This window comes from Botrytis porri, assembly GCF_014898465.1.
Source record: "Botrytis porri strain MUCL 3234 chromosome Unknown BPOR_015, whole genome shotgun sequence".
Lineage (NCBI taxonomy): Eukaryota > Fungi > Ascomycota > Leotiomycetes > Helotiales > Sclerotiniaceae > Botrytis > Botrytis porri.
This window is the reverse complement of record NW_024066089.1, coordinates 567,264-592,148: the sequence shown is the minus strand read 5'-3', so window position 1 is coordinate 592,148 and position 24,885 is coordinate 567,264. Positions and strand designations below refer to the sequence as shown.

The window sequence follows — 24,885 nt, the reverse complement described above, 5'->3', positions numbered from 1 at the left end:
GAGATGAGGTTCAGCTTCAGACATCTCTATCTACGGGAACGACGGGGGGTGGAATGAATATATACGAATTTTACCTTCCGAACACAAATGAAACTCGAGATTTGAAACCACATCATTCAAGCCAAAGACGCCTAAACCCACAACGGCCATGTTCCCGGACATTGATAGGAAGAGACGCGATTTCATACTCCCTACAGCATCGTGGCATGAAGCCTTTACCATGTAAAATAACCTTTTTCGGCGTTAAAAGCCATATCGAGTCTTTTGACGTACAAGCTAGAAGTAACAAAATCGCTTCTAGCGCGCTCTTATCTCTGGCTCGTGATCTTCCATTTCATCTCAGAAACGTGCTCCCGAAAATGTTAATTTTTGGTATACAAGAATAAACTTCCCACGGAAAGTTGGCTATTTTACCCATTTTCTCATCTTGCATTTTATGTGCCATCTCTCTCAAACTTTTATCCCGAACGCCATCCCGTTGGTTAAAAACTTTGGGTGCGCTTAATACTTCCTTAGGTCGAGCCTATCATGATATAAGAATTGTCGGTACATGCACGAGGATTCTCTTGCAGAACATTGCATAGGGGAACCGTGAATAAAAAACGACTGAGAAATACGAAATGCACTCACTATTGGTGGAATCGGCGACTTGGTTCCCGCTTGTGGTGTTGATTTTAATCCTCAGATAGTATGTATTATCACACAATGACAACATCATTTTGTCAACCGTGATTTGAGGTTGACACTGTCCTCTCGACCACAGTGAGAACTGAAAAGGTTGAGAATAGAACTAACGAGTCTTCTTCTCAGTATTTCGAGATGGCTACAACTTGGGTCGGTAAAGAATTACCAACTACAAGACTTTGTCATGCTCGTTGTGTTTGTAAGTGATGCCTATTTCAAATCCGTTTTCTGAATCTAACACTTATCATAGCTCTTCTACACTACTCTCATGGTATCTATAAACATTGTATTCACTTTAGATACAAACCTCATTTTACCAGCTGATATTCCACAAGTTCGTGTTCTTAATCCAAAGTCTTTCGAACTGGAGAACTGACAGAAGCTCAATAGCTCACTCCTGAATCAATTGCATCTCGTGTGAAAGGCAGCAAACTCGTGCTTGTAGTGGAACAGTCAATGATCATGACGATTTGGGGTGGCAAAGCTTGTTTGTTGTTGATGTATATGCAGATGATGTATGTCCCCTTCCCCAGCGCCTGTTAGCTATATTAATGTAAGATATAGGCAGGGTATTAAACCCCACAATTTTATTGTAAAACTAGTGGCCATATACGTGGGTACAGGCTTGGTGGTCATGGAAGTTCTTTATTTCGGGGTGTGGTGTAGACCATTCTCAAACTATTGGGCAGTCCCTACTCCGAATGGTTTGTCCAAAGCAATATCTTTTTTTTTCGAGCTGGTAGACTAATATGAAGGTTACAGCACAATGCTCAACAGCTCTCAATCACTTGATAGTAAACGCAACGTTCAATATCAGTTCCGATCTCATGATGTTGTTTGTACCAATGCCGATGGTTATCAAGGCACAGCTCCCTACTATGAAGTTCGTTCCTATCTTCATTTGGTCTCTGTCATTCGTTTGTGCGACTTACTAACAGTGTATTTAGAAAAGGGCTTCTCATCAGCGTCTTCTCCCTTGGCATATTTGCCATCATATCTGCTTCAGCTAATAAATATTATTCCTTCGTACATCCTTTTGGTGTGATGTGGACCTACGTGAGTTCAATTCACTGCTTTGTCTTCAAAACACTAATATTAATTGATGAAGTGGTATATAAGAGAAGCATCAACTGTGATGTTCGTGACCAACATTCCGATGTGTTGGCCGTTAGCAAGAAAACTATTTGGTTGGAGATCATGGTCTGGAACTAGCGACGGCACCAAGTCCAAGAGCAGAGCGGCTCCGAAGAGATACTTCACCAATGCGACCAGTTCAAGATTCGGCAATAAGAGAGACAACTCGATGTATAGAAGTGAAAGTAGAGATGTAATAATACACAGAAGTACCCAAGATGGTTCAGCAATAGGGTAAGTTCCTTGTGCCCTAAACGACTCAGTCGAGATGTTTGGATCTTTCGAATTCGGTCGTCTACATCTTGGAAAATGAACTAACTGTTGACGATAGGCTGGAAATATGGGAAAGTAGGGAAGTGAGTGTAAAAACTGAGCCCAAAAACTTCAGAGAAGAACGTATTAAGAATACGACAGCTGTTACTGTAAATGGGTCGAGAGGCAGTTCGAGCGAACAAGAACAAGGGAGGTGTCTTTCGAGAATAGAGAGTCGACAAGACATAGGCCATGCAGTATAACTGTGTAATTAACAATGAAATGAAAATGTAACCGATATCCCTACATCGTGCACGCCCCTATATTGTGCACACTTTTATTTCTTTTAAAAAAGATATTCTAAATTCAATATATAATCAATCAATTATTGAGTTCTATTAATAATTATAAATAATATATTATATTACTATTTATTTTTTATAAAATAATTAAAATATAAAAATAATTATTATATGTAATATAATTTCAATATTAAAATTATTATTTTAAAAATATTATATATTAATTTATTTATTAATAGGAATAATAAAAATTGATATTTTTTTTTTTATAAATTTGAATATATTTTAATATAAAGAATTGAAAAAATTAAGTTTTTATATTGTAAATTTGATATTATATCAATATATTATTTAAGTTTTTATAAATAATCTTTTTTAAAATAAAAATTAATTATAAATCAAGTATTTTATAATAATTTTTAATTTTTTTAATTATATAATATTATTAATAGATTAATTTTAATTAGAAAACTAAAAAAAAACTATATTTTATTAAATATATATATATAATCAATTATTAAAAAAATCATAGAAAATGTAGCGGGCATCTTAATGATTGTAGTAAAGCTGTTCTATTCTTCTTATCAAGACTACGCTATTATATACACACTTGCTTAGGTAAGCGACGTTACCGGGTAGCGTGCTACAGAAATTAAATATTAGGATTATATAATTAATAATAAGATATTTCTAAAAAAGATTTTTTTTTAAATTTATTAAAAATATAACTAATTTGAATATTAATAAAAAACAGAATTTATTATAATATTGAATTATAATTATATTTAATCTGTAAAATTATTAGAAATCTTATAAAATTTAAGGACTGTTTTTTAAAAAATAAATTCTTTTAAAAATGAATTTATAATATTTTTTTTTTAAAAAAAACTAATAGATTTATTCATTAGGAAATTAGAATATGTTATTTCGTTTATTATTTTTTCATTTTATATATAAATTTATAATATAATAAGTTATAATTTTTAATTATTTATTATTTTTATATAATTTTATTATTATTATATTATAGATTTTTAATATATAAAAGTTTAATTTTCTAATTAAAATTCAAATAATAATTTCAGATTCTTAAAATCTATAAAGAAATATTTTAAAATTCTTTAAAAAGGATTTTTAAATTCTTTTTATTTTTTTGAATATTATATATATTTTTGAAATTGTATTTAAAACTTAATTTTTCATATTTTTCAAAATTTCAAACTTTTTTTCAATAATAATAATATAAATCAATTCGAAAAACTTATTTTTAATAATATAGATTCATTCTAATATAAATTTTTATTAAATTATTAATATCTTAAAATATTATTTTTTAAATCAATTAATATTTTATTTAATATTTCAAATTCATTAAAAACTGATTATTATATTTCATTAATCTTCAATTTGTTTTTTTTATAAATTTTGATATTATTATAAAGACTTTTGAATTTATAATCAATTTTTAATTTAATAAATTAAAGCGTGCAAGATACAGGGTCGTGCACGATGCAGGGATATCGGTTAATAGACCAATCCAGGGCTGGAGAACTTTAGATTCATATATATCGTGAGATTTACGCAAGCTCTATAGTACTTGATGACTATTTTGATGAGATATCTTCCACTTCAATTTTATACCCAAGACGAAAGACGAGACGAGAAGTGACCAATATTTAAAGCCTTGATATTAAGGCAAAACTATCTGTCCATCTTATGTAATGGACCTCATCCATGTGGCATAGTTCGGATGGTTCCGTAACATTTTGCAAGGATCAGACGTGATCCTGACGCGTTGAATTGGATCCTGGGCAAGGCTTTGATAAATCGTTTGCAGGATGCAATTTCTAATTCTACGACCGATTGAAGAAAGAAAAGTATCCCATCACGATCACAATTACATTAAACCCAATTTACTGTTTGATTCTAATATCAACCAATTTTTAAATGACTTTTCCAACAATGCGCATTTATTGAGTTGACTTTTACACCATCTACAATGACCGATTGGAATAAATTGAAGGTCGTTGACCTGAAGGCGGAGTTGAAGAAACGAGGCCTTCCACAAACCGGTCTCAAACCTGCTCTTGTCGCTCGACTTGTATCTGCAGAGAACGAAAATGAGTCGGAAAGTGACATGACAATTCAGGATGATGCGAGCAAGATAAACCCAGAGTCTACGACATCTCCGGACACAATTTCACCCACACAAACATCTTTCGAGACTGGCACAGAGCCCAGACCTGACAACACAGAAGAATCGCAAGAAAACACAATTCCCGAAAACAGTGAATTGCAAACGTCACCCCCTGAAATTGTCGCAGAGCAGCAAACAGATCCGACTATTGAGCCTGTCGATTTGAAAGAAGCGGCGACTACGTCGACTTCGGCTCCAGATGATAAGCAGCTTCCCTCAAACGAAACAAAGGAGGAAGAGGAAACTCAACCCGCACAGCCGGTAGATACGACAGAATTCTCTCTGCCTCCTTCGCAAGCTACATCTCAGCCACCCGAACAATTTGAGGGTAATCGCTCTGCTGAGCTTTCTGTGGAACCACGAGAAGCAATTGAAGATCGACAAAAGAGAAAACGCAGATCACAAAGTCCAGCGCCTACGGCCACTGATATTTCTCGAAAACGAGCTCGACCCAGCGACAGTATCGAAGAACTCGCGACTTCCAATGAGGATGCGGAATGGGTGGAGAAACACAATGCGGTTGACCCGGGCGAAGTCAATGTTGAATCGAAGGAGGTGACAATGAGTGAAGATGGACCTACAATTGTTGATGATTCCAAAGAAGAAGTGATGGTCGAGCAGGCAGTTCCAAATACAAACGAGGAAGAAGCTAATAAAATGGACATCGATGTTGAGGAACCTCAGCCTCATGGTGAACTTGTGACAGCTTCACCAGAAGTTTCACGGCCACGCGATTCGAGATTCAAAAATCTATTCTCCTCTCCACACAAATCGAATGATGATACAGAAATGCGACATTATTCGCAAGAGCCTATAGAGGATGAAGGATCATACAATCCAATTACTCCCGCCATTCATCCTGCAACTTCAGCTCTATATATCCGCAACTTCGTTCGACCACTTCAAGAACCGCGACTTCATGATTATCTCGCAACTTTGGCTACTCCACCTGGCAGTGATCCAGATCCAGATGCGATTTTACATTTTCACATCGACCGCGTCCGCACTCATGCGCTCGTTCAATTCAAAACGCTCTCTGCCGCAGCCAGAGTTCGCAGCATAATGCACGATCGTGTCTGGCCTGATGAGCCAAATCGCAAAGCATTGTGGGTGGATTTCATACCAGACGAAAAAGTAAAAGAATGGATCGATCAAGAACAAGCATCCGGCCCTGGGCGGAATACAAAAAAGTGGGAGGTCGTCTATGAGGAGATAGAAAATGATGGTGATCGTCAAGTCACTGCTATCTTGCAGGAAGCTACGGGGGATCTTCAAGTGACGTCTGCCAGAAAGCAATCAATTCCATTTTCTGCGCCGACAGGCCCATCAAGGGGTATCGAAGGAGCACCATCTGGACCTAGGAGCTTCGGTGGTTCAAGAGCTGCACCTACGCGAAACTTGTCGGAGCTATTTAAATCTACTACAACACAACCGACGCTGTACTGGCAGCCAGCATCAGAAGAATTGGTCAATAGACGACTAGATGCAATGGCGGCCATTACCACTAAGGATACTCTACGTCATACTGGACAAGATATCAACAGATATACATTTGAGGATCATGACAGATTTGTTGATCGTGGAAAAGAAATTTTCTCTGGCATCAGACCTCCATCTGGTCATCGGGGACCGAGAAATCAGCGTCCAGGACGTTACCAAGGTAGAGGTGGGGGTGGTGGTCGCGGGTATGGATATGGAGGTAGGGGAGGTGACCGAGGCTACGATCGAGGTTATGATAGAGGATCTTATGACAGCTACAGAGGACCACCCCGAGATCAAGATAGACGTTACTGAGAAGTACAGGAGAAGTAAGATTTTAACAGGTGAAGTTCTCTATACACAACTAGAGAGTTTCACCGAAGATGAGAAGGGTTATCGCCCGTCTAGTTGTAAGATGATTTGATTGTAATGATAGAAAATACTCGAAGTGACTCTCAATACCTAGTACTACCTATGATTAGTTGGGTGCTAGAGATAATATCAATGTTGTGCCACTACTCTACGTACATACTCTTGGTAGTACAGTATTTCTTCACAGACGGATTAATGTAACTTCTCTCAAATGGCCTCGGGAGTACTGTACCTATATTGTTGTTCAAGGAATTCCCGAGAAACGAAGAATTGGTAATTCGCATGACCTAATTTGTTTTGCTCTGCGGCCCAGCCACATGGCGGGGTTCTTTTTTTCTCAGCCCCTGACATTTTCTTTGGAGGAGTAGGTATCCGACAGCTCAGCAATGAATGAGTGGTGGGATGGGATGGGGCAAATAGTGTAAAGGTTTTGCAAATTTTCTCGGGGCTGCATGTTCTTGTTGATAGATCTACAGCGTCTGTATGAGAATGCGGAAGTGTGGAAGGGTTTGTTTACGCAATTGGATGGATAGATGATGAAGTGCTTTGTAGCATTTTCTGAGATGGCCTTTCCGAATTATGATAATGATTGGCTTTTTTATATATAACACTGAGGGGGAGGAGGAGGAGGAGAAGAAATAGAAGAAGAAGAAGAAGAAGCAGAAGAAGAAAAAGAAGAACAAATAGAAGAAAGCTAAGAAAGCTCAACAGAGAATTTTGCTCTCAATAATCCATATGCCGTAGGTCCCTACACCTCTTCCATACAGATTGATATTCATGCAATCTAGAAAATCCTGAAGCTCCTTCTGGTACAAACGGGAAGCTGCTTTTATTACCCATCCTCCTGGATCTACGCTGTTGCAATGTGATTGTCCAAATAAAAAAACCAAGAAGGGGAAAGATAAGATGTGATATATACATTATGTAATTGGTCAATCCCAGCTTGGTATCAAAGTATTAAGAAATCGAATTGCGTTTTATAATTGAAGCTTCTAGCGTTCTTCATTGGTTCTTCTACTGCTTTTTAGTCTTGCATACTATGGAGTCCGTCATCGGCTTTCTAATCTTTCCTTCTCTTCCTTCTCTTCCCTCACTTCACTTCCCTCACTTCCCTCACTTCCCTCACTTCCATCACGATTTCGCTAAACTTTTTCTGTCTTCACTTCTTTTTTTTCTTTTCTTTTTCTGATGAGTATAAACCCACACAATTAACAATTGACCAATCAAATGATTCCAACACAACATCACGACTAGCTTCATGACCAAAAAGAACAAAGCGGCATTCAACCTTTTTTCCAACTTGATGAATCTTTTTTAACTTTGTACTATCCCATCTGTCACACCAAAATACAACTCCACAATTTTTAAACTTTCCACTTCATTGAATTGATTCTTCCTGAACATTTACCTCTCAACATCTTCAAAACTCTTCCTTCCACTGAACTATCAGATACGAATAGAAAAGTCGCGCGTATGAGTGGTCGCTCGTCAGTTTTTACTTCTCAGGTACGTTCTCTTTCTTTGTCTCTGGCTATGAAATGATGATCATGATGATGAGGATGAGTCAAACGTCATGAATTCTCAATTGTCTTATCTTGGGGCTTGAATTTGGAAGTCAAACCTTCTACTGTCCTTTTCCATAAGATATGACTCTTCATCAATCAAAACATCTACAGCAACCTCATTACTTAAGAGCGATTAGACTAACAACATGTTCTTGTAGGATTACATCTCAGGTTCGCACATAACCCTATCCATGACCCCTCCCAACGAATACTTACCATGGCCAAAATTCTAACAACCGTCTCCTAGATCACATCTGGAAAGCTTCAGTCAACTGAAATAGCTTTCTCAAACCTGCCGCCTACTAAATTATACAAATACAAACAACTGCAATCATGTTCTCCCGATTCGTAAAGCCTGCAGCTTTCAAGCCGACCGGCCATGGCATCCAAAGAGTTGCACAACAGACTAGATTCCTAGCTACTGTTGAAGGAAGTGCTGGTCGTGCCATGCCATACACCCGTCCTCGTGCTACTCCAATCTCCCATGACCGAGCGACATTCACAATCAGGGTATGTTACATTGGTTGACATGTGAAGAAATTTCTGAGTTGACGATCTGTGACAGGATGGCCCAGTCTTCCATGGCAAATCTTTCGGCGCAAAATCCAACATTTCTGGTGAAGCCGTGTTCACGACATCCCTCGTGGGTTACCCTGAATCCATGACCGATCCCTCTTATCGTGGACAAATTCTTGTTTTTACTCAACCGTTAATCGGAAACTACGGTGTTCCATCATCTGCCAGAGATGAGCACGGACTTTTGAAATATTTCGAGTCACCAAACATTCAATGTGTTGGTGTGGTTGTTGCAGATTATGCTGAGAAGTACAGTCATTGGACCGCTGTGGAAAGTTTGAGTGATTGGTGTGCCCGTGAGGGTGTACCAGCCATTTCTGGTGTTGATACCAGAGCTATTGTCACCTACTTGAGAGAGGAAGGTTCTTCTTTGGCTCGAATTACCATTGGAGAAGAATACGATGCCGATCAAGATGAGGCTTTCGTTGACCCTGAACAAATCAACTTGGTCAAAAAAGTCAGCACCAAAGCTCCATTCCACGTTAGCTCTGCCCACGGAGATATGCACGTCGCAGTTATCGATTGTGGTGTTAAGGAGAACATTCTCAGAAGTTTGGTCAGCCGTGGCGCAAGCGTTACTGTCTTCCCTTATGATTTCCCAATTCACAAGGTCGCCCACCATTTCGATGGTGTCTTCATTTCTAACGGACCGGGTGACCCAACTCATTGTCAAGAGACTGTCTACCATTTGACTAGATTGATGGAATCATCTCAATTGCCAGTCTTCGGTATTTGCCTTGGACATCAATTGCTTGCTCTTGCAGCTGGTGCCCGCACCATTAAGCTCAAGTACGGAAACCGTGCCCACAACATCCCAGCTCTTGACTTGACCACCGGCCAATGTCACATTACCAGTCAAAATCACGGTTATGCCGTTGATATGACTACTCTCCCATCCGATTTCAAGGAGTACTTCGTCAACTTGAACGATGGATCCAACGAAGGTCAATATTTCCCAAAATCCTTTCTTGAACACTAGCTAACAAACTATAGGTATGATTCACAAGACCCGCCCAATTTTCTCTACACAATTCCATCCTGAGGCCAAGGGAGGACCAATGGATTCCTCTTACCTCTTCGACATGTACATTGAGAACGTTCAACGTTACAAGAAGAACCAAGCTGTCTACCCAGCCGGCAAGGACAACAGACCAAACCCTCTTCTTGTAGACATCTTGTCGAAGGAGCGTGTTGGCGTCGCTCCAGCTCAGGTTGCTGCCGCCGCTTAAGTTTAAGGTTAACTGTAATTCAATGGGAATTTTTGGAGCGTGGGATCTGAATCGACTTTCACTGGCGTTAGTAATTTGTTGAAATCTGACAGGCTTTTCTTGGAAGTCCATAGTTTTTAGTGGTTTCGAATTAGTGAATACAAAACTGAAATTAGCCGCGAGATCGTCTTTTCGTACAAAATACGTGTGATCATGAAATTATTGCAAAGCTATTTCATCAAGGGAATCAAGTGATGAAGTTGAACCCTCTTTTCTTCAGAGACCTACTAATCGCGAGTTCATAAAGAAGAGAAATGTTATTGATATACTACAAATCTATCGATCAGAGATTCGCTATTGGTCGCTTGGCATACTATTTTCTTCATCTGATCCCGACGCCGAAACCAATTATTGCTCGATGTTCGGTGTCGAATTAATTTATCTGATAATTTTTATTTCGGAATTCCGACCACAGAAAAGTGCACGACAAGCCTGGAATTTAGGGGCATGGCCCGCAAGGCTCGCTTAGAGATACCTCATCACATGGGTAGGTTTGAATTGAGACTTAGCACGAACAAGAAATTGATTATATCGATTCTCGATAGAGAATTGACGCATTCATACAGAGAACATGGGATACTATTCTTTAATTGCCTAAGTCCACAATCGGCGGTATCTTTCGTGTTTGTCAACGCCTGAGGAGAATTACAATGCATATATGATTATCTAATTTTAATCTGCCGATTCAACGTCTGACGCTTCTGCAAGTAACTAGACCATCTAAATATCTCTCTAGGCTTTTGAAAATGCTCTGAAATTCTTCCCCTCGAATTGGCTATTTGTCAGTAGGGTTATTCTTGCAAATGCACGGGAAATGGGACTTCGAAAGCTTCCAGCCGCCGCCGTATCCAGGGACTTGATTATAACGAAGCACTGCAGAACAGCAAATGATTCTGGCGGCTGTTTAACAGGATGGGTTTGGATAGTAAAATAACTCGGTATTGGTGTCTACCGTCGTCAACTGTGCTTATATTGCAGCACACAGGAACTTCCGAGGCCGCAAGAATACCAAGTAGAACCTCTCTCAGTCTGGAGATCCAACAAACTAGAATGCTCACTGTGCCCAGTGTATGCATGTATCTCAACCCATTAAATGCTCCAATGAGGGTGAGGGATTGTAATGCTGAGTGGTCATGTGATACTCGCTAGATTGTAGGCAAATAATGTTTCAACTGCGCCGCATAAGTCATAAACAAACGGATAGATGATCCTGTAATCCCAACGGTTGTAGAAGCTTGCTGACACTGGTGGCAACTGGATTTCGGAATGAGCACAATTCTAGCTATCGAGTAGTAAATGGGGTTGTTTAATTATAGTACTCAAGAGTGTCGGATTATATTGTGTGTAATTCAACTTGTAAGAACCTATTCTTTGTTCAGATATCCAAAGAATAACGAGTGATATAAAAACTGCGAAGTCATGCCAAAATATGTGACGAGTCTAGTCGTATGATAAGTCCCCTGCTAAGTGGCGTAGACACTAGTATGGACCTTCCCGCATGACTGCATCTTGTCTTGGCCAACTCAAGTTGGCTCTCGTTTGATTTCAACTACTCATCTATTCTTTTTGGTTTCAACAATCTTTTCATACATGTCTCTCAGGAGTAGTGGATATGAATGCAAGTAGAGTTTCATCTCGAAGATCTGCCTGTGATCTTTGCCGTTGTCAAAAGCTGCGATGCATTCGCGAACGAATTGACCAGCAAAACTGCGATCAAAGTTTCCTAGCAGATTCTGACTCTCGTACGAGCCCGGTTTTCCGCATACGTACCAACATGAATGACACTGCTTTAGCTTCTACAGATAACATGGGGGAAAAGGCAAGAGTGCGGAGTCGGTGCGAAAGCGGCGATACAATAATACTACGCAGCTCCAAAGGCAGTCACAATTCACTACCCGGCAAGCAGTGGTGGATACAGCTGTTGTTACGGAAACGGCAAGTCTTTCGGGTTCCCTTGGACAAACAGTAATGATGGATATACTCGCATCGTCTCAATCATCATCATCGACTATACCGATGTATCCTACAGACTATTCAGACACAATAAGTGATATGCACTGGGCAGCCGAGGATTCTTCATTTTCCGGCCTCATACTTCCAGATGGAACGGATGAGACCTTTGATTTATCTGGTAACTCGAATACAGGTAGCTCGACTAAGAGTTATCCGTCATAAGCACCGACATATACAGAAGATCTCCCCTCTCGGCCTACACCATCATCGATACTTTCACCCCAAACTGCATCTTCTGCTTCACCATCTGTTGTATAAAATCTTGAATGTAAAAGTCACAAAACGCTAGCTATGATATCCGAAAACAACAGTCTTTGCGAAACTCCCGAAGACCAGGTTGCAGGTAGCATACCTATTGACAAGAACGAAGAGGAAAACATTATTGAGCGGTTTACCAAGACTGATTTGGATCTTGTTTCGCTGTTTTCACCAATTGATCAAGGCGCCCCAACTGCAATCGTAGAGATGTTAGTTCAGCCAATTAATGGAGTGAAGTCTCCAAAAACGAGATTCCATGACCTTTTAAACAGTACAAGAGAATCCTGACAAAGTCTTCGTCTGATGGCAGGTGCGTCTGGTCATCCTTCAGCTAGTCCCCCTCGGTCGTCTCGTAGTCCTTTTCTGAATCTACATCCTGCATCAAACACCAGAAGACCTGGTCCTCAACAGAGTCATAAGAACTATACAGAAAATCTTTCCGGAATCGACGGAAGCACATCATCGCCCGCAGGGAGTCCTCTCTCATCAATAAGTACCGCTCTATCAAAGCCTGATTCGCAAACACACCTGAAGCTTGATTTCGCATCCTCATTTCTCATCCTCACAAGTCATCTGCATTTACTACGACTTATGAGGTTCTATTTTCGCACATACACGACTTTCTGACAGGGATCTCAGACAGTGATGATCCTCCTCTCTGCTCCCTTTTAGGACTTAGCCTTTGTAGGTTTTCACTACGTAAGTCACGCGCTTTAGCGCAAAATGACGTTCATTCTGATTTACCCAAATGCTGACGCTCCAGAATCCGGAAACTTTCAGACGACTATTCTCATCCAGATTATTTCCAGTCTTTTTGAACAGATTGAAAGGCTTCTGGGCCTGCCGTGTGAATATTGGATAGGTCTTTGCGAGATCGAAAAAGATGGCTCTGTGTCGGATGGCTTACTGGGTAGCGAAGAGCTGGTCTGCATTATAAGGTTGATTCTTCGGTCGCAGGAGTCGGGTCAATCTAGAGGTCGAAGAGGAGGATTGAAAGCATTACGTAAGCATCTTGAGAGGATCACCAGGATAAAACAGCTATTGGAAAATATGATAGTAATTTAGAGTCAAGTCAAAAGATTGAACACGCAAACAAAAGACGCGTTGTCACATGAGTCTCGAATGGAAGACAAGCATGGTCTTCCTAGAGCCTATCGTATATAACTACCGTGTCATCCTGATTAACCCACTCATTGTAGGACGCTGTTGCCTTTGAAAACGTCCAAGCAATGCAAGTGATCTTGAGAGAATCCTTACCAGAATGATGACATTTGTTTCGAGGGTGGGTATTGACAAGGTTTAACTATCTGCCGAAATCATCCTTCTCTGGATGCTGTGATAGGATGACTTATCTCATTAAATACAATAGCATCCGCATGAATTCGATATACCGATTATGTATATCGAGGTATTCTCCGATGAGTACCGCGGGTAAATAATCCTGTGTCTCAGTGCGTAGTGAAAATATCAACCCGAAGATTAGATCAGGATGAACGTGGGTCCTTGAGGCTGAAAGAAAGCGCGGATAGCTTCTCTAGAAGAGATCAAAAGAATAGGAAGAGAAGGGAGAAATGTCCACATTCGGTGAGATTAGGGTTGAAGAAAGGAATACCAAATAGGTGGGATAAGCGCCGGTGCGGGGTGTGGGTCAGTTGCATGGGTGGGCTGGATGGCTCTGTGCGTATGGTTGGAATCGAGAAAAACTTGTGAGAGAGATCGTTTATCAGGGTGCCTTGAGTGGGTTTATCTCTATGTTATGTCTTGTGTGGATTGTCTGTGGAGAGAGATATAGGCAGCGTGGATATAAAATGTCTTTGTCGCTGAGGTTTGGACAAGAGGAAGACACGGTTTGCATTGCGATGGATAGTCGCCTTGGGGTATAATTACCAGATAAATATGTTAGATATGTGAGGGCTTATCTGTGAGCTAGAGGAAGTGGTTTGGTGCGAATGTTCTTTCACTCTCGAATTGTTCTTAGCGTTTTCTGGAAGTGCTAGTTGTGAGATTAGCGAGATAGATATTGAGGAGAGGTCTGATCTGCATTGACCTAAGGCTTGGTTCGACTTGTAGTTCGTAGATATACTTGATAAATCACTACTGGGTTATTTGCTCTAGATAGAAAGTTTCCAGATTCCAAATCACTGCATTGCTTATTTTGCAAAGTCAAAAGAAAGAGGAGCAGATGGTCGGCACTCGCTACTATTTCCATTCCAAAACTCATCTCAGACTTGCACTCAACTGTTGAGAATTTCACAAGACACGACAAATGCAATAGGAGAATCAAACATCATAAAGCACTAGAAGCACTCTCACTCGCACTTGCAGTATAACCTAACTAAACAACATCCATCCTTTGCACGACTCTAGCCTCGGCATCACCAACCTAGATACACGATTCTCGATCCCCATCTTCACCATCCAAAATCCAGAATCCTAAACTCCTACCAAGATACAAGCGAAAGGAAGAGATCGAAGCATGGATATTTTACGAGTAGACAGATGTGATTCGATGAAAATGTGGGGAATCACCGAAGCGAAAGGATCGCGAGGATGGATGTCGAGATTGCGATATTGGGATTTGTGGATCCAGTATCGAACCCGGGATATGGGTTAGATATGGAAGCGGGGTGGTATGAGAGTTGGTTGGTTGGAGGAGTTGATGATGGTGTGTCGTGTACATGGGATTAGGGATGAGGCTTGAACATTTCAATGAGATGTGAGGAAGTCTCCGTTCTAGATACGTGAATAGTATGTATCTAGATGAAGTTTGAACTTCCAGGATAATTTGAGCATAGACTTGGATGTGATATCATTCCTTGGAACACAAAAAGATGTTACCGTCCAGTGTCATTCATTAAACATCCTCAGCGTGAACTTCAATCGAAGTAAAACATACGTACGGTAGCCAAAAGATAAGCCCCACTTCTGAGCACTACTCGGCATCCTCAAAATCTGGTTCTAGACGTTTATATCTAATAATCAAGCTTATTGAACCAAGGTTTGGTAGCGCGGCCGTGGGTCGAGGATTAGGTGTGGGGTTGAGGCTATTGAGAAGGAATGTAAGGTTACGCACCTAGGAACTATCAGACAATTGCCAACTACAACAAACATGTCTGTCTCAAAATGTTTGATATTCATGAATATTGGGATCATGCAGAACCTCTTGGTTAAATGAGATAAATCAGGTGCTTGGCCCTACTAGGCAATTAATTTCTGGCAAAGTGCAAACAATACGCAGTAATAGGAAACAAAAAATGAAGACAAATAGTGTTTATATTTAATCTTTTTATGAAGACTCGATAGCCTTCTGGTGGTATCAATCTGTATCTAATAACACAGTAGTCCACCAAACCTGTCCACTTCCACCATGCCAATCCCAAACCTTTCCGATTACTCCAATCCCAACAACATGATAAGATAAATACGTAAAGTCATATTCATGTCGCAAAACCCAACCAACAGATGAGATCCACCCCAACTTTGAAATGATTGTGTGAAACACTGGTAGTTAAGTGCATTTCGAAAAACTCCCCTCTCAAACGCCAGAAGCTCATAAATTCCCTCCTCATGACTGAAAACCCCAATTACGCCTGGTATCATTTTCCAAAGATAGCTTGAGAAATTTGACCCCCATAGTACCGACCCTTATTTCTCCGATAGATTATAGAAACGACTCGAAATTAAATTCACAGGATAGAGACAAGTCACTAGAGCCCAGTTGGTTGATTAATAATAGCATCAATGCCCATATCCATAGAAGGTAAACGTGAGTGAAATGATGCTCGGTTATCTTGGTGGTATGGACTTCGGTCAGTTTGCGGGTAGCCATCGTTACGGTCCGTCTGTGGATATCCATCCGGTCGGCCATCCGAGAGAACTTGTGGTGCATATGAGTAATGTTGTTGATTAAGCGGGTCATTAGTAGAAGCTTCTGAGCCATTATCACGATCATAATCGCCGTCGAGATTGATGCTGATTCCGCTGTCTTCATGCACTTCATAATCATTGTGGTCCGAGTATGCTGCATTTCTAGTTTGCCCTCCTGCTTCCATCATACGTTCGCGGCGCGCATAAGCTCTGGCGGATGTTTGCATATTTTTGAGACCAGTTGACATACACTTCTTTATGTTAGTATAAATCTTGGTCATATTCGTTCCGATAATACATACCTTTTGCTCCACAACGTTCCATTTTTCCCCAGTAACGGCAGCCAGTCCGGACCAGATTTCTTTACGCATATCCATGTAATGCTTCGCAAGTGTCTCAGATTTGACATTGTCCCAATCATCACTAGACTTTCGTTCCATCAAACGTTCATGACGCTTTCGACAGGCGTTAGCCGATTTGTTTGGAAAGTAAGTTGCCTGGATAGGTTGCCAATTCAATCCTTGCTTCCGTGCTGCTATCAAAGTCCGATCATCAATAGGTGTCCACGCTCCAGATGAAGGTCGAATGGAGGGTGGCATTGGAGTACTCTGGACATAATGTTGAGTTGGAAGTGGTAAAGGAGGTTGTTGTACGGGACCTCCTGTTGCATAGCTGGACATATTCTGATAGCTATGTTGCAGTGGTTCATAGTATGGTGTGGCCATGGGTCGAGAGTTGATGGGTGGATATACAAGGTTGTTGGAGGTGAGAGGTGGTGATCGATAGTAATCCATAGCTTTGTATGAACTCTGTTCCTTTGGCATTCTAGAAATACGGGTTTATCAAAGGTCGGTACTACTTAGTAGTAAACAGGGTTTGAAACAATTGACGAGTCAATTAAGTATTAGATGTAAAAGAAACTTGCAGACCAGCCGGCAGGAAAGGTAGGAAATACTTGACACGAAAACGAATGGAGTCAGATGTTGAGAAGTGAAATCTAAAGCGAGTTAACAATAGGAAATTCGTCGAAGTCACAAGATGATGTTGATGCTGAATGAGGACGAAAGGTCTTAGCCAGTGTACCGGCGACCGACCTTTATAATACAGAATTGACCAGCTCGATTATCTGTTGGAAGAAATAACGCTGGGGGCCATTTGGGTGGTGTCTATAGCCTCATTAACGCTGAACGTCCAAAAATGAGACCTCAACTAAATGATGAAACAAGATGGGTCCGATTTTAGATATCGTTTTGATAAATCCGACCCCGACTTCCTGGGCCTTCAAACGTTGGCAAATGCACGAAATTTCGTTACCAGGATCAACTACAGTAGCCGCGGATAGACTATTATGTCTCCAAAACTTGAGGGGCTACAAACAAGAGATGATTGTATTGGTCAACAGTAGAATACCGGTCTCTTCTAAGGACATTGGGCGGTAGTCTCATCTCGAATTCAGGAGACATATCATATCTGATGGGCGCGTAAATTATGTGGGCGTCAACAAGTAAGCTACGGATGAGGCGTTCGCGTACCGAAAATAGAATCAAACGGGAGAGATCTGTACAGGGGGGATGACAGAAAAGGGTCAGTGCAGGGTATATTAAATTTACAAGGGCTGTGTATGAGATTGTTTAAGAATGCCTTTAAAGATAGTTAGATCTTGATAGATTAGATGACAATGAAACATATCATAATGATCCTGTTTCGTAATGAATTGAAGATGTTGAAAATGGTAGGTAAAGACGAAAGGAAGACATGTTTGAAAGACTCTGAATAAGAAAAAAGAAGAGAGTCGTTTGTTTAATGCGCGCGTATAAAGTGATATGTCTAGACTACCTAGGTAGGTAGAGAGATATTGTCTATCGTCTACCGAGGTAGTAAATCCTGCGTAAAACGGTATCACGAGAATGCCGTAATAGAATTAGTTGAATTTTTAGACATCACGTGAGAGAAAGGTCTAATTGGTGATGGTATTTGGGCCTCTGTTGGTTGGAGCTTCTTCCTCTCCTTCCTCTTCTTCCTCTCCTTCCTCTCCCTTTCCCTCTTCCTTTCTACTCCAAATCAGGAAGAACATTGCCATTTGATTCCTTGTTTGATTCGGAAAACGATTGGATGACTAATTTAAGAAATGCAAAATACTTCGGACGAATCTCTTTCACTTACTAGGATCTCTGCTTCCAAGACAGCACTGACACTGATCTACACGATATGCATATGCACAAGTGCACAGATGGGAAAGCAACTCATCCCATCTCTACCCGCTCCTTCTCGGCTTCTATCATCCAAACATTTATTCTTTATACCCTGTCCATAATTTACTCCCCTTGTAACATGCCTCCACCCTGATTTCTCTACTCGGGAATCTACCAAAGTACCTGGGTATCCCGAGGTCCTCACAGATGCCCGAGATCATCTAGGTTTATCTAATCTCGATATCTTCATCCCAGGTCTGATCAAAAGGGATTCTGCAAGGGCGCCTAATACCGAGAAGCGGTATGCAGTTTGACAGGAACTGTTGCTACGCTTCAACATACAACAAACAATTCGACCGGAAAAAGGCCATTGAAGACCTCAATCCATTAGGCAGTGTTTATCTTCAAAGCAACGTAAAGATTCAACATTCCTCCCCATAGCCATGGCCAAGGCCATGACCACAGAAAAATCTTCACGAGGTCGTACATCCAACAATCAGTGGAGTGTCGACCTACTATCTTCCAACACAACAACAGATAAAGAAATCTCAACAACCGCAACACCCCGGTGAGAGCAATGAAGAGATTTCCTCACAATTTTCTTTCCCGTATGCAATTGATAGTCGTCTGTGCCAACAGCCGCTCTACCTGGGGTTTCCTCTTATCTCATCCTATCGGTGAATATCCAACGCTTGTGCCAATTCTTTACATGTGCTTCGACTCACACAGACCAGCATAATATCCTCACGCCGACAAGCGTCCCTTGAACTTGTGGGATATACTCGGGAAGAGTCCGGTAATGGTGTCATCACGCGCGGCAGTACAATTTCAACGTTCCGGTATCTATAAGTATAAAGTCAAAGAATGTGATTGAAACATTTCAATGGACCAGAGTACTCCATTGTCTTTTTGCACTGTTGCAAGCGGCGGCTATCTGTATGAGAGAACTATTTTCTTCAACCAAGTATTCATAACATACATTTGTTTCATCTGAAAATGGTCGATTACGAATGATTCACCAACAGTTGGATGATTAGCATACAAATAATAGCTTGGACAGGTTTGTTTTTATCTCTTCCAGAATAGTTTTCTTGGGTGACCAATCGCGGAGTTTCTCATCTGTTTTAGTTTAGACGCTGCTCTCCCGTGTTTCAATTGTCATTCCATTTTGGGGGCGAATATTCTCTATAGTAAAATGCAACGAGATGGCATAGTATGCTTACATTGCTCAAAGTTGTTCGGAGAGGCTTCTTCTTCCTCTCTTTTCTTTGCATAGGTAGTTATCATGCACTTCGCAATCGCAGATGCATGATACTTCAAACAACCCCTACATCTCTACCACTTTTATCTACTTTATATTATGCCTGGCGAATCTCTGAGAAGATTCAATGGCCAGCAAATGCGATGAGTAATCCGGCTAAAATCTCTTGGGATCCTTGCCATCATCCTTCCGAGACTTTCCACGGTACGTGCCCCCTCAATAAAATTCAATTGATCCTCAAGCGTGCCGTACGGTTCTTAGTCTAACTACTAGGAACGAACATCTGGTCTTTGCGCAGTTCGGTGTTGGGGTATGCAGCTGCTTATATATACTGCGGAACTGTGCCCCAGTTAAATTCCTTGTTAAAACGAGATTGACAATTAGTTGCATGAAAATGATGGACATTCTCCTGTTATGCAGTACCTGCATGCTCTCTGGATATTAACCGTCAAGCCATTGGGAGAATTGCTAATTAGAAAGGCACTATAGGGTCAGACCATGCTTATCCTTACAATTTTGGGGCTTATGTAATTGTCATGTTTTCGATATCTTTTTTGTCGTGTTGAAGGATCACATAATATTACTTTCTACGAATAACTTTCAAGGAATTTTATCCCTGAGACTTCTCAATTTTGACCTCATCCTATCTGACTAGCCTTCGGCACTTTAAGCCTTGGATCTAAAGGATCCACTCATCTTCAACGGGATCGGAAAGGGCCCCCGAATGGCCTACAGACCTGATGACATGCACCGGTATGTATAACGCTAAAGCACGATGGGATTTGCTACCCTAACACCAAATAACTCCAACACATCTGTCTATGTCCATGTGTCGAAGGATCTATATGTAACTTTGATACGACAAGGTTAGATGAAAGGGAGCACATTACAATCCACACGTTGACTTTTAAAGAATTTCCCGACTTCATGGGATGAATTACAAAAATATCCAAGTTAAGTAATTCGGATCCTCATTGCGAAGGAGACTTCACGTTGGTTTACCTCTCGGGCCACTAATCAAATATCTTAGTCTTATCCCTGATAAAGTTAGAGAGGTATTTGACGATTCCCAGCTTGCAAGCTTGTGATATGAACAAATGATGCGCCGCAACATTATGTTCTATTTTGCCAGAACGATTCAGATCATTCACGTTGACTTGGGGTTGGCATTGATTCTTTTCATTGCACCCAAAAGTGAGTTGTGCTAATTTGTTGACCAGAATTCTACAGGCAAGCATCCTTTCCAGAATATCATTTTAATGGCACTTATGGCATCACGAAAGTTCGAGCGCTAATTGATGAACATACAAACACAATAAGTCCTCTTAGCATAGGTGTTGAGAGGATACGGCCACGAGTTTACGTAGGCCTCCATATCATCTCTGCAGATTCATGCTATAGTTCGCATCAGCTAGGGTTGAACGAAGACAAATCTTCTGAGGGGTCCACACTCTCACGAATTAAAATAACACACATAATATCATGGCTATGATGAGTTTTTTTTGTAGTGACCGAAACAAGGTAAAGATAAGTTATTGTTACCATCATTACAATAAGTGGAGTGTTTCTTTTTTCACTACATTAGTGTTCCTTGACGTTCTTCTCTGAATTTTTTCAAAGACCTATTTGATATCTTCATAATCAATTCTCTTAAATGGCAATCTGATGTCGACAATGCCCGAAAATGCCCCCACAAGTTTCCATCCTTCGACCACTTGCGACCTTGATTCTCCGCGGCTAGCGTCAAGGTCGGCGCATGTCGCTACTCGTATGAACTTTCCCTTGATCACACCTTTCGAACACACCGCCGTGTACCTGCATCCGACTAAACATCGTGGGTGGGATCTCAACCATGCTTCTTGTTACCGATTCGAAATCCACGCATTGACGACGAAAAAGAGATGCATAGTCTACATGACCGCAGCTAAAAATGAAAATGATACTTCGATACTTTGAAACACTCAAGCTTGGAAGAAGCCTTATGTTTAACTCAGATCGCGTCAGAGTCTAAGCAAAACTTGATGATACCTAGGATAGCCTTCCACGACACGATGGCATAATTACCTTTGTCGTGTGTTTGTTTTGTTCTAATACTTGAATGCAAATCCGAGAAAAAAAGCCTTTGGTCGCCCCTGATCAAGGCTTTCTATGAATGGCAACTCATTGGAACTAGGAGAACTCGTTTCCCGACTCCTATATTCATCGGCGCCTAGGGTTTCGATCCAGGAAAAGGATTTTCCATGCAAGGTAAGAACATTGGTTACCAAAGACAATGTTGTGCTGCCATCGTCTTGGCTTTCGAACCTAGACCGATCGCTGAAATTTTCCTAATTTAAGAATCACCAGGCCAGTTGATCTGACCAATAATGTTAATGGCATTGCTGCGCTGTGGTTGGAACCTTTGAAGAAGCAGACAAGACTGACTTTGATACCTAACATAAATAGCCCGCAAGGTGGTTGATTTGCCTTGCGAAATTGAATGTCATGATAGCAACAGACTAGATGATTGCGGTTTCAACCCTTTTGGCTACTGGGCGGCCAAGAACTGTCAGATCGCTGTTGCGAAGGTCTGACATCTCGGTTGCTATTTTTGTCGCCATGAATCAGAAAGGCACAACTTTACATCAGGAACGAATCACTCAACGGTCGTCACATTGGATGTGACAATGAGGATTCGAAATGGAATTAGTTGAGCCATAAGATAGTCAACAATTTCACATGCTTGAAGTGCATGCGATGAGGATGGCTTGATTCAGTGATGGGCATGAAGTATTGCAGAAGCCTTGTTTTCCTCCCATACAAGTCAATCCCAGTGGATATAGATGGATGGGTCGTCATCTATGTGATATATTATGCTCCCAAGGCATCTCTGGAGGAGTAGAGATTTACCCAAGTCACTCCAGCTGGTATTTTTAGAACAGCAGAATGCCTAAAGGATGTACCATCAAGGTCTTCACTGAGGTCTACGGTGGCCCCCGATCAATCATGAGACTATACCCCTAGAGTTAAGTCTCATCCGAGCGAAGAATCTCTCCTCCCATGATTCGATACCTACTTTACACTCACTTCACCTCGGCACGATTTCAAGTCGTCGAACCCGACTGTCAAAGAAGTTGGTAGATACGTACTTCAGGAACGTACCGAATCTCGAGGCACCCACCTTCACAATTTCAATCATATCATCTTCATCCAGCGTTTTCATGACATTATCATGATCCCATTGCCAAATATCACGATAATGGTGTTGCGAGGCGTGATAAGAGAATCTACGCGCCTCCTCGGCACATAAGTCTCCACTTCTTGTCGGTTTGTACCGATGAATTCCGCCTGTAGGTTGACTGGGAAACTAGGAGGGTGCCGGACACAGAGAGCTAGTTTTGTTAGTGAATTTCAGGACATGTTAAAGAATCTTGATATGATGATAGCGTGAGAGGGGAACAGTTGGGACATTTACAATGATCGATGGTTGTCAAGCTCGTGATGAATTGTTACTTTTTCGTCATCATGATCGTAATTTAATAAAAGTCGTTCGCAGAGAACAGAAGAAATTTATTACGACTGTATGTGTGGTTTATTTTCCATGGAATAGATTTAACTTTTTTCAGTGTGATACTGTATACAAATCGAATCCACATTAATAATTTATTGATATTGATTGATTGGTCTCGGGAAGGAATAGGCATTCCATTCCATTCAATGTCTCAATGTCTCAATCGGATACCACGAGGAATTTCCGATCGTTTAGATCTGGTATTTTTTTCCTAATCATTATTACAGAATCTGTCATACGTCTTGGGTAAACTCTCTTATCACGAGTATCTTGACTATTTTCCCGTGCACTTGGCATGAGCCTCAAAGGAGACTGGAATCCGAGAAGGAGGTATAGAATTGAGAGTATAGCACAACTAACGAATCAGAATTGGAACCAAAAAGCCAATCTCTCTCCCACTCCCAACGTTCGTAACTGGTAGAAATACAAAATCTCCAGGATAGAAACATGGTTCGGAATCGGATGTTTCAACGGCGTCGGTGACGTCTAGTACTGAAAAGGAAGGTAGAAGACATACTCGTATATTGGGTTAATAACTGAGATTGCCCAGGTGAGTTCTTCAAGTGGAGGTGTGTGGATGATGACATGGGGGGGTGTGGTTGAGCTTATCTTTTGCGGCGCTATTTAGATGGGATAAACGGGGACCTGCGGACCTCACCGAGGATTATCCTGCGAGCGGTATCAAGATTGTTGATTGTTTATAATGCTTCGAATTGATCCAAGAAATTCGCCAAGATGGTGAGAGGATAGGATGGGTTTATCGATTGATTGATTTGGATTACCTAGATGATTGAGAATCGAAGTAAGGGAGCCGAGAATATCAATTAGTTGCTACTGTCGTTTGTTTACATCACATACTGCACAGTGACTTCAATGAGACTTCAATATTTGAGTTGTAAAAATTTCTTCTTCTTCACGTCTTTTATTCTATAAGAGGAAATGATATGTTAGTTCCCGTATCGATGGATCTAGGAACAAGAAATATGCTAGGAGGCTAGTAAGCCGAAGTTTAGCTGGTTAATTAGATGCAGTAATGAGTAACGTCCACTTTTGTCATTGACTTGGCGGGAATTCCTTATCGATAGTTATTCGATAGATACCGTGACAATGAGATTGACAAGATGAAAATGACAATATAAAAATGACAATAATTTCTGCCTGTTTGTATTGGCTATTCGTACAACAACAATCACCCCCCGGATTTATCAAGCGGTCTGGTATCACGCCAAGACTTCAACTGGCGAACTCCTACGGAGAATTTCCCGTACTTGTAACGAGGAGAATAGATACTGAAGACGTTCGTGTTGAAATGGATGATGACGGTGAGATTCCCAAGAAAATCCCAAGGCTTATTTGCATACATTATGGTTACATACAGCCTACAGGATGTACTCCGTAGGTATTAGCGGCGGGCTTGCATGCATTGCGATAAGGCTTGAATTCTGTATTCTTTCTATGATGGATCCTGGTGACGATATCGGAGTTGGATTGATTTATGGAAAGAGGATTGGGATAGCAAGACAGATTTAGTTGATTTATTATGATTATTTGCTATCTTTTCGATATCGTTTAGGTGTGCTGTGTGATATTTTGGTACGCCATATCCATACCAATATCCATATCTATCCAAACGAGCTAGACCAATCCAGATCTCCTCTCTAGTATCTGCAAGGAAGATCAAAGATCAGCTCCCCCGTCAAATCGGTCAAGTATTCTCAACGGAATGAGAAGGTTTATTGGATAAAGCCTCAAAACCAGGAACAGATGCGTGAATATCCGAAGCGTGTGATTAACATGTTTTCGAGGTGATTTGTGGAGATATGGGTCATGTACAATGCACTCTTTGCTTTGATTGACAATTCACTGCAGGTACCACGGAATATATTAAGCTTCCAGAACCTCGAGTCCAATTAAA

At 40.9% G+C, this 24,885-nt stretch overlaps 6 protein-coding genes across 6 annotated transcripts; 5 read left to right on the top strand and 1 right to left on the bottom strand.

Annotated features, from left to right (window-relative positions):
- Positions 1–299: 299 nt before the first annotated feature.
- On the top strand, positions 300–2,333 carry EAF01_009963 (uncharacterized protein; the record flags this gene model as incomplete). The annotated part of the gene is made up of 9 exons (XM_038918219.1): positions 300–688; positions 811–883; positions 935–1,018; positions 1,075–1,199; positions 1,249–1,388; positions 1,447–1,567; positions 1,632–1,740; positions 1,793–2,052; positions 2,150–2,333. Exons 1-9 carry the CDS (start codon positions 621–623, stop codon positions 2,331–2,333), a joined length of 1,164 nt encoding a protein of 387 aa, XP_038766189.1. The 5' UTR covers positions 300–620.
- Positions 2,334–4,371: 2,038 nt separating this feature from the next.
- Positions 4,372–6,363, top strand: EAF01_009962 (uncharacterized protein; the record flags this gene model as incomplete). Its single annotated transcript, XM_038918218.1, has 1 exon — positions 4,372–6,363. One exon carries the CDS (start codon positions 4,372–4,374, stop codon positions 6,361–6,363), a length of 1,992 nt encoding a protein of 663 aa, XP_038766188.1.
- A 1,955-nt stretch (positions 6,364–8,318) lies between these two features.
- Positions 8,319–9,790, top strand: EAF01_009961 (uncharacterized protein; the record flags this gene model as incomplete). The annotated part of the gene is made up of 3 exons (XM_038918217.1): positions 8,319–8,495; positions 8,551–9,505; positions 9,555–9,790. The coding sequence occupies 3 exons, from the start codon at positions 8,319–8,321 to the stop codon at positions 9,788–9,790; spliced, it is 1,368 nt and encodes a 455-aa protein (XP_038766187.1).
- Positions 9,791–11,603: 1,813 nt separating this feature from the next.
- Positions 11,604–12,004, top strand: EAF01_009960 (uncharacterized protein; the record flags this gene model as incomplete). The annotated part of the gene is made up of 2 exons (XM_038918216.1): positions 11,604–11,654; positions 11,711–12,004. The coding sequence occupies 2 exons, from the start codon at positions 11,604–11,606 to the stop codon at positions 12,002–12,004; spliced, it is 345 nt and encodes a 114-aa protein (XP_038766186.1).
- A 129-nt stretch (positions 12,005–12,133) lies between these two features.
- On the top strand, positions 12,134–12,388 carry EAF01_009959 (uncharacterized protein; the record flags this gene model as incomplete). Its single annotated transcript, XM_038918215.1, has 1 exon — positions 12,134–12,388. One exon carries the CDS (start codon positions 12,134–12,136, stop codon positions 12,386–12,388), a length of 255 nt encoding a protein of 84 aa, XP_038766185.1.
- Positions 12,389–15,807: 3,419 nt separating this feature from the next.
- Positions 15,808–16,791, bottom strand: EAF01_009958 (uncharacterized protein; the record flags this gene model as incomplete). The annotated part of the gene is made up of 2 exons (XM_038918214.1): positions 15,808–16,218; positions 16,270–16,791. The coding sequence occupies 2 exons, from the start codon at positions 16,789–16,791 to the stop codon at positions 15,808–15,810; spliced, it is 933 nt and encodes a 310-aa protein (XP_038766184.1).
- Between the last annotated feature and the right edge of the window lie 8,094 nt (positions 16,792–24,885).